We start from the raw sequence: 9,956 nt of genomic DNA on the forward strand, positions 1-9,956 counted from the left end.
AAATTTCATCTCTTCGATTCTCTCTTAATTCCACTAAAGTCTCTTGGATCTTTGATTGTCTAAAGTCCTACCAATGTAGGCAAGAAGATTGAGTTACTTATAGGTCAAATCGAAGCAACTCAGTTGACACACCTCAAAATTCAACTCCTCATATCTTTCTATATATGTGGAGTTAGTTAAAATTGAGGTCAGATTCGTGCTCTACACCATTTTTTCTTTTAGATCATGTCCTCCTTTTTCATTTTTTTGATGGTGATGAGTGAACCAGTCCGACCAGGGTCACCGGAGAAGACGACCGACCTTTGGACGCCGGTGATGTGTTGGCATGGTTCAGAGCCATTGGTCCTTTTCAAATTGTTTTAATCTTGAGTGTTCCTTTTGAATTGTTTTAATCTTGAGTGTTCCTTTTGAATGAGGCAGATCAAGTGGTCCATGTTTTTTCTGATTATTTGAATTTCATTTTAATTTCTTTTTTTTCATTAATTCATTTTAATTTTAATATTGATCCAAAAATATGAGAGTTTCACCAAAAAAATTCAAATAATTTTCTCTTACATATATTGAATTAAAACTATTTTTTAGATCATTATTAATAGTTTCATGATTTAATTGATTTTTCATTTGTTTTTAATTGTCTAAAAATACTTGTCTTCAAAAATTCTGAAAAAATTTCTCCAAGGTCCTTTGACCTTGTTTGACCTATGATAAATCTCATGGCCATTTATTTGGTGTTTTGATGAGGTTTTAGGAATTTGACAAACCATATATAATTTAAATATATTATTTTAGTATTTTTAATTGGAATAAATGTCAAATAATTTTGTTGACCAATTGTGATGACTTGTTTGAGTTTGACTCTTGTTGTTGGGCCTTGGTCAAGGTTGATTTGACTTTGTCAAGTTAATATCATTGGATTTAGGGGATTGATGGAATGTACATTCCATCTCCCAAAATGAATGGATAATATTAATTTGGTAAAAGTCCTCCTTTGATCAATTTGAGTTTTCATCTACACCCCTCTCTTTTCATCTCATTCCCCTTCTTTATGCATTCATCTCATTTGGCCTATGATATCTCAAAGTCCTAAAGCTAGTTAATTGAAAATTTAACATGAGTATGTATGAGATTAGGCCACACCTTTTTCATATTCTTTTTTTGTGTGGTATGTTTCATGAGCATAGTCCATTATACTATGTCTCTAACATGCATTAACACCAAAATTCTATTGCCCGACCTCAAATAGTTGTGACTTCTACATAAGTCCAATTACGATTGCTTAACATAGCGCTAAATTTATGACATAAAAGGCATAGCATTCTAGTTAGTGAGATTGTAAGTCTCCCCTCTTTCATGGTATTGTGTTAAAACTTGGCATTTTTTCCTTCCTTTGGAAGATGTCTTGGCTCAAGGATCCATGCTTGTGATAAGTTGGTTGAGTGTTCTCCAAAGAATGCCTAAACAATGAAAAGCAAAAGCAAAACAATACTAACTTCTAACCTATTATTAACTAACTTTTAATTTCAAGCCATTTACTTTAGTGTCATTTAATTCTAGCTTTTATACATTTGCCATTGTTCATATCATTCTAATTGTTTATGTTAATGCAATTTTCACTTTGTCCACTTGGACCATATTGTGTGATATATTTTGTTTGTGTATACTTTGCTTGTTTGTGTGGATTGTTGGCTTGATCTTGGACAAATGGACATAGAACTTAGGCAACATTCCTATGCTAAAGGACTTGGCCAATGCCAAATTATTGAGGAACCAAGTGCTTGCAATTTGAAATTTCATCTGATACATCATTCAAGATCCCTCTGAGTTCATCTGCAACATGATCATTGTGTAGCTGTCATTTTGAACCTGTGACTTGTGGAATTCATCTGTTACATGGGCTATTTGTGAAGAAGATCATGGAATGGCTAAAGCTTGGATGTGGCTATCTTTATTTGATGTCTTTTCTCTTTAAGATAGTATAATTGTGCATTTGTATGTTGCTTGATTCTAAATGTCCAAGGAATTCTGGATTTCTATTGACATTCTTGTCTATTGGATTGCTACCTATTTGGTCATATCTTTTCACCTCTCAACTTTTAATTTTGTGCATAGGATTAGTCTCTTCATCTTCTCCCCATTTCTTTAATTTCAAAATCTCTCCCTCCCTTTTCAAAATCTTCTTTGATTGAATTTATTTTGTTCTAAACTTTGACCACTTTGCAAAAAGATAGAAACTTTGGCCTTATGCCATTGAATTTTCAAATTTCCTTTTCTTAATCAAACCCTTAAATAAACTTAACTATACTTGACCTAAACTTTCAAAAAGCCAAAAAGAACTAACTCATTCAAACTTTTTCTTGGGCCTTTGTGCCTTTCAAACTTAATTTTTGTTAAAAGCAATGCATTCACTTTGAAATTTGTATCACGAACTACGAGGTTTGGATCCCTCATTTTTATGTTGGTACATAGGAACAAGACCGATGGTCTTTCCAAACACAATTTGTTTGTAAACATCATTTTGTACCAAATACATATGCACACAAAAAGGGCTCCCTAGGAGTACCTAGGACACTTTGGGTGCTAACACCTTCCCTCTGTGTAACCAACCCCCTTACCTATAATCTCTGACATTTTATTAGTTTTGATTTGAAAACTTCTTACTTTTGGGTTTTGTTCGTACTTTTCCCTTTTCCCTTGGAAACAATAAAAGTGCGGTGGGGACTCTTGTTATTTGATCTCTAGCTTATCCATAGCTTGATGATCATGAATTTACCGCTATAGTAACCGATAGTTGAGATATTCCAGCAGGATTCCACGAAGGTGAAAGGAATTAGGTTTTTACGAAAGGCAAGCACCGGAGGGTATAGAGAATTTGAATGAGATACTGTCTCCTACAAAATTCAGAGAGACATCTTGCAAAAGGCAAGTAACTTAACTGAGAAACGACTTTCTCGTGCAACGGGTAGCAATCACTCCTTGGCACAAGAAGTGGAATCTTCAAATATAGTTAAGACAAAAAGATACAAAGATTTCTCCCACAAAAGGTGACAAGAACTAATTAACAAAAGGTTAAGAAGAAAATGGGAATAAGGGACAACATTGCTGGGGGATAATGATTTTTCTCGTACAATGGGTATCAACAACTTCTTAGCATAAGAAAAAAGATCTCCCAAACAAAAGGTTAAGAAGGAAGGTAGCCAAATTTCTCACACAAAAGATGATGAGAATTCCTTAACAAAAGGTTAAGAATAAAATGGGAATGATGCTCTTGTACAAAAGGTAATGAAAGTTCCTAGACACAAGATTTGCTGGGGATTCTCACACAAAAGGTAGTGAGAACTTCTTAACGAAAGGTTTAGAAGAAAGTTTGGGATTTCTCATACGAAAGGTAATGAGAAACTTCTCAATGAAAGGTTAAGATGGAAGCTGCCAAGGATTTCTCATATAAAAGGTAATGAGAAACTTCTCAACGAAAGGTTAAGAAGAACGTTGGGGATTTCTCATATGTAAGGTAATGAGAAACTTCTCAACGAAAGGTTAAGAAGAAAGCTGGAAAGGATTTCTCATAGAAAAGGTAATGAGAAACTTCTCAATGATAGGTTAAGAAAAGCGCTGGAACGGATGGTCATCTCATACAAAAGGTAACAACGACTCCTCTGCACGAGAAAATTTCCAATGCAAAAGGAAAAGGATACTTACAAAAGGTAAGCAGGTTTAGGAATAGAAGTTCCCAAGCAAAAGGTTGAGGGGAGTTACAAAAGGTAAGTAGTTGGTATACTTATGAAAGAGGCAGGGGTATACTTACGAAAGGTAAGCAAGAAATGGACTATCTCCCATACAAAAGGAAGGGGAGTACTTATAGAAGGTAAGTAATATTCAAAATGCCACAGACATCTGGATAAGTCAAAACAATCATACAAGACTTGCTAGGTAAAACCTATATTCAAGGGGATTTGCCAAACGAATGTGGGCTTTAGCATACTTTGACAGGTATGGGACTTTGCAAATAGGCGCGAAAACCTCATATCGTCCCTTAGGCACAACGACGGAGATGATGTTCTCAAACAATGTCTACCCAAACCCCGGGACTCACCAAACCTATTTCAAGCGTTTAAACAAATGAGAAGCAAATATCTAACAAGGGTACCCTACTCGTGCAAAAGGCAACAGGGGGAGACGTGATTTCGTGCATAAACCAACGAAATAAACTCACAAAAGGTAAGTTATCTCAATAATCTTCTCCATGCGAAAGGTAGGGAGAGCCGACACAAGGCCGAAGGGACTTATGAAAGATAAGTGACTGATGAAAGATTTAAAAGGTACTTGAAAAACGAAACACCAATGAGATATTCTGAGAACACCTGCGGGGAATACCACTTAGGGATTTCATGATAATGTTATTACTGGGGAGAAAGAATGTCTCAACGGAGAATTCTTTTATGCTTTCGAGAAAGACTTTCACGTAATTATGCATGTTTATTTTGCATGGCGTAATGCTCCATCTTGATGGAATATGTTGCATGCTTCACGATGTAATGATATATAATGCAAGATTGTTTATGCAAAATGCAATAGTCTGGATGTATTCAGGGTTGAAGGTGATTGGGCTTTTAGTAAGGCCTTTTATGGTTATCCTTCAAACACTTTTTGATAAAAAGCCATTTCATGTTTACTTTGAATACTTTATTGTTAATTCCCCAAAGTTTTCAAAACATTATTTATTAACAAATAGGTTCATCCTTGCAAACAAGCAGAAAAATAAAAATATTGAGCATATCTGAATGACAACACCTTTTATTGATGAAGAACCCATAAATGGGTAATTTACAATCAGAAAGCAATTCCTTAAAAAGGTAATTGCAAGAAAAATAGAAAAAGACAATGGAAATGGTTTGAGTATCCATTGAATTCCTATCCAGCTATAGTTCACACGTCTTCAGAGATCCTTTTTCTTCGCCTCTAAATACGGTGACAAGATCGATCCTTCCTTTTCAGGGTTTCCACACCTATAGAGACAGAGGTATGAATCCTTCATAGGCTACAATTTCTTTTCTTTTAAATCCCTAATTTTTGCCTAGACTTCCCTTTCGGGTTTCCAGCCTACCGGGATACTCTTTTTTGCCTAAGTTCCTCCTAGGGGTGATCAATTTAGCGGGTTTACTTATTCTTTTAGTTGTATCCCTAATTTTTGCATCGACCTTTTTTTTTGCGGTCCACCAGGATACCTGTTTTTGCCTAAGCTTCCCCTAGGGATGATCACTTTAGCGGGTTCATTAGGCGAAGTAATTTTTTACTGCGCCTGCATTTATCGGGGATGGGAGATCATCACCATCCATGGTTGATAAGATTAAGGCTCCTCCGGAGAAGACCTTTCTCACCACATATGGTCCCTTGTAATTAGGTGTCCATTTTCCCCGTGGATTCGAGTGAATTGGCAGAATCTTTCATATCACCAAGTCTCCAACCTCGAGATTTCAAGGACGAACATTCCTGTCAAAAGCTCTTTTCGACCGCCTCTGATATAGTTGATTATGGCATATGCCTGCCAGACGCTTCTCATCGATAAGGTTAAGCTGATCCAATCTCGCTTGCACCCACTCGTCTTCATCCAATTTGACATCCGTTAGTATCCTTAAAGAAGGAATTTGTACTTTGATGGCCAGCAATGCGTCCATGCCATACACTAGAGAGAACGGTGTTGCCTCGGTGGAAGTGTGTAGCGAAGTACGATATTCGTGCAAATAAAATGGGAGAACTTCATGCCAGTCCTTATATGTTTGCACCATTTTCTGAACGATCTTTTTGATGTTTTTATTGGCTTCCTCAACAGCTCCATTCATCTTCGGACGATATGGCAATGAATTGTGGTGTTCAATCTTGAAGTCTTTGCATAATTCTTTCATCATCTTGTTGTTGAGGTTAGACCCGTTGTCAGTGAAGATTTTATTTGGGAGCCCATAATGACATATTATTTCCTTCTTCAATAAGCGAGCTACCACTTGCTTTGTAACATTTGCATAAGAGACTCCCTCCACCCATTTAGTCAAGTAGTAAATGGCCACAAGGATGAAGCGATGCCAATTCGAGGCAGTAAGCTCAATTCGACCGATAACGTCGATGCCCCACATGGCGAAAGGCCAAGGTGATGTTAAGATATTGAGAGGAACCGGCGGCACATGGATCTTGTCTGCATAAATCTGACATTTATGGCATGTCTGTACGTGACGGTGGAAGTCAATCTCCATATTCATCCAATAGTAACCAGCTCTCAAGATCTTTTTAACCATGGTATGCCCACTAGCGTGCGTCCCAAAGGATCCTTCGTGAATTTCCATTATGATCCGGTTCGCCTCGTGTCTATCCATGCATCTGAGCAAAACTGAGTCGTAATTTATCTTGTACAACATGTCTCCTCTTAAGGAGAACTTAGGTGAGAGCTTTCGGAGGTACTTCTTATCCGTAATGGATGCATCCTCTGGATATTCTTGCTTTCCCAGATACCTCTTGATATCATGAAACCAAGGGTAGCCATCTGATTCTTCTTCATCCGCTAAACAATATGTCGGCTCATCGAAGTAGTCAATGTTGATAGAGGGCGCTTCATTTTTCCATTTGACCTTAAACATAGATTCCAGGGTAGCTAAAGCATTTTCCAATTAAGTTTCCCCTCGAGGAATGTGATGGAATGTAACCTCATCGAAATATAGGATTAGTTTTGAGACATGTTATTTGTATGGGATCAACTTGTGATCGCGAACTTCCCAATCTCCTATAATCTGGCTGACTACCAATGCAGAATCTCCATAGAATTCTAAGATCTTGATCTTTAGGTCAATAGCCGCTTCTAAACCATAGATGCATGTTTCGTACTCCTCCATATTATCGGTACAATCGAAACATAATCTTGCAGTGAAGGGGAGATGAAAACCAGTTGGAGAGGTGATGATTTCCCCTATTTCGTTTCCTTGAGAATTTGAAGCACCATCGAACACGGTCGTCCATCGCAATCCTGGTTCGAGTCCTTCTTTGGGTTCTAGAATACCCCAATCTATGACGAACATGACGTTTTCATCAGGGAAGTCAAAGCACATGGGCTGATAATCTTCCATGGGTTGATGAGCCAAGTAGTCAGACAATACACTACCCTTGATAACTTTTTGTGGGACGTATTGGATGTCATATTCTGTTAATGCCATTTGCCACTGAGTGACTCTTCCCGTGAGAGCATGCTTTTCGAATATGTACTTGATCAAATCCATTTTGGAGATCAAGAGATTTGTATGTGTCATCATATATTGTCTCAAATTCTTGGCGGCCTAGGCCAATGCATAACATATTTTCACGAGCAATGAATATCTGCTTTCGCAGTCTGTGAACTTTTTACTTAGGTAGTATATCGCATGCTCTTTTCTACATGTTTCATCGTGTTGTCCGAGAACACAACCCATGGATCCGTCAAGAAATGTGAGGTACATGATAAGAGGTCTACCCGGTACGGGCGACATCAAGATCAATGATTCTTGTAGGTATTCTTTTATATTTTCAAATGCATTCTGGAACTTATCATTCCACTTGATTGATTGATCTTTGTGGAGTAATTTGAATATAGGCTGGCACGTGGCTGCGAAGTGAGATATAAATCTAGCGATGTAGTTCAAACTCCATAGGAATCCCCAAACCTCTTTCTCTGTTCTTAGTGTTGGCATATTCTGTACCGCTTTGACTTTATCAAGATTGACTTTAATCCCACATTGGTTGACGATAAAAGCTAGAAGCTTGCCAGATCTTACCCCAAATATGAATTTATTGGGATTTAGTCTCAGCCTAAAGTTACTCAATCGTGCCAATAACTTTTCCAGATAATCAGATGCTCCTCCTCAGTTTGGGATTTTATGATCATATCGTCAACATATACCTCAATCTCTCTATGAATCATATCATGGAAGAGAGTGACCATCGCATGTTGATGTGTTGCACCAGCTTTCTTCAAGCCAGAAGGCATCACCTTGTAGAAAAAAGTACCCCAAGGGGTAATGAAAATGGTTTTTATTTGATTATACCCAGAAAATCCATCCATGAAGGAGAATATCGAGAATTGGTCTGTATTGTCTACCAACACATCAATGTCAGGTAGGGGGAAATCATCCTTAGGGTTTGCCCTATTCAGGTCTTAGTAATCAACGCACATACATACCTTACCATCTTTCTTGGGAACAGGTACGATGTTTTCTACCCACTAAGGGTAATTCGCCACTAATAGAAAATCGGCATCCAATTGCTTTTGGACCTCTTCTTTAATCATGATGGTCATATCAGGACGACTTCTCCTCAGCTTCTGCTTTACAAGAGGGTATTCTTCTTTGAGGGGTAGTCGGTGTACTACGATGTCTGTATCCAGCCCTGACATATCTTGATAAGACCAGGTGAATACATCCATATATTAATGCAAGAGTTCGATCAAATTTCTATTTACTTCGTCGTTTAGGGTGCACTTATCTTGTTGTAACAACCTGGACAACTCTTCGGGGAGTTCACAATCTTCCTCGCCATCATTGTCGGCTTGATAAATTGGATTATCAAAGTCATATTGGACTATAGCAGTTTGGGTATCAATGGAACCCGATGTGGATCTGCATGATTTATGCTTGATTTTAGGACGGTGGGATAGAAAAGATGATAAATGAAAAACATTACAATATATTTTTTGATAAAATAAAAACAAATGAATGAAAAGGAGCACAAATTGAATGAAAAGATGTTTATTTTATTTATTGATAAACTTTGTTTAAAAATATGGGGGGCCTACAAGTTTTCCCTATGCCTTGGGCAGAGCATAGAGTTTTCAAAGCAAAACAACGAAAATTACTCTTCAATGAAGGTGACTTCTGGTATATCCATAACCGTCCAGTTATTGAGTATTTGTCCTTCAACTTTTTGGTACACGATGCACGCTTCGTCAGGCAGTCTTCTTTCTCCTTTCACCACACAAATTGAATTGTCTTTGAGATGTCCTGCACTGGTGAAAGTATTCGGTATTGCGGGAATCGGCCCTTTGCTCACACTTGCAACTACCTTCTTCCGAGTTGACTGATGGGAACGAAATCCTAGCCCAAATCTATCTTTATTCACTGGTAACTCAAGTACTCTGCCCCAACCTGTGGGATGTCCGACATATATTATAGTCTTTGCATCTTTCCATGAAGCCATAAAAAGTTATGTGCCTTGAGATTCCTCCAATGGTGGAGTCATTTCCAAGTTCACCGCTTAGAAAGCTTGGAAAGGAGTCTCATGGATCTCTCTTCCAACCTCAACATATCTAAATGATGCGGAATGGCTCACCACAATGTGTAGCGGTAAATTCATGATCATCAAATTCAATGTAATCCCGGAGGTTCAAATTGGTTTGTGTCCAAATTAACCTTTGGAGGTTCGAGTTGACCTTTGATATTCAAGTTGATTTTTTAGGAGTATTGCATTTCTTTTGTCGAATTAATGTTAGAGACCATTAACCCTTTAATTTTGAGTCGATCTTAGAACTCCATTTGCATTGTTAGAATTGTTTTTCTCTTGGTTTTCCATATTGGACCATCATTCATTTTTGCATTTGAGCCCATTCATTTTTGCATTTTTGAGTCCATTATTCTTTTTTATTAAGCCCATCCACATTTTAAAACCAAATCCTTTATAATCCATATTTTCTTACATAATCCAATTACCCATTATCAAAATCCATTTCTTTAAAACCATTTTCTTATCCATTTTCTCAAACTAGATGGATCCATTTCCCATATCCAAATTCGCTAATCCAATTTTCATTACCCAATTTTTACATATCCAATTCACCCTTTCAATTTAATCCATTTTTAACAACCAAAGTTTTAATCCATTGTTACAATTCCATATCCATAAAACCAAATTAATCCATTTGCTTTACATGATATCTAATATCCATATCTAAA

The 9,956-nt window shown here is 37.3% G+C and overlaps 1 protein-coding gene across 1 annotated transcript; it reads right to left on the reverse strand.

The window, feature by feature from the left end:
• Nucleotides 1-6,722: 6,722 nt before the first annotated feature.
• Nucleotides 6,723-7,256, reverse strand: LOC127094839 (uncharacterized). The gene has a single exon (XM_051033611.1). It carries the CDS (start codon nucleotides 7,254-7,256, stop codon nucleotides 6,723-6,725), a length of 534 nt encoding a protein of 177 aa, XP_050889568.1.
• Between the last annotated feature and the right edge of the window lie 2,700 nt (nucleotides 7,257-9,956).

Source organism: Lathyrus oleraceus, chromosome 6 (assembly GCF_024323335.1).
Source record: "Lathyrus oleraceus cultivar Zhongwan6 chromosome 6, CAAS_Psat_ZW6_1.0, whole genome shotgun sequence".
In the NCBI taxonomy this organism is placed as follows: Eukaryota; Viridiplantae; Streptophyta; class Magnoliopsida; order Fabales; family Fabaceae; genus Lathyrus; species Lathyrus oleraceus.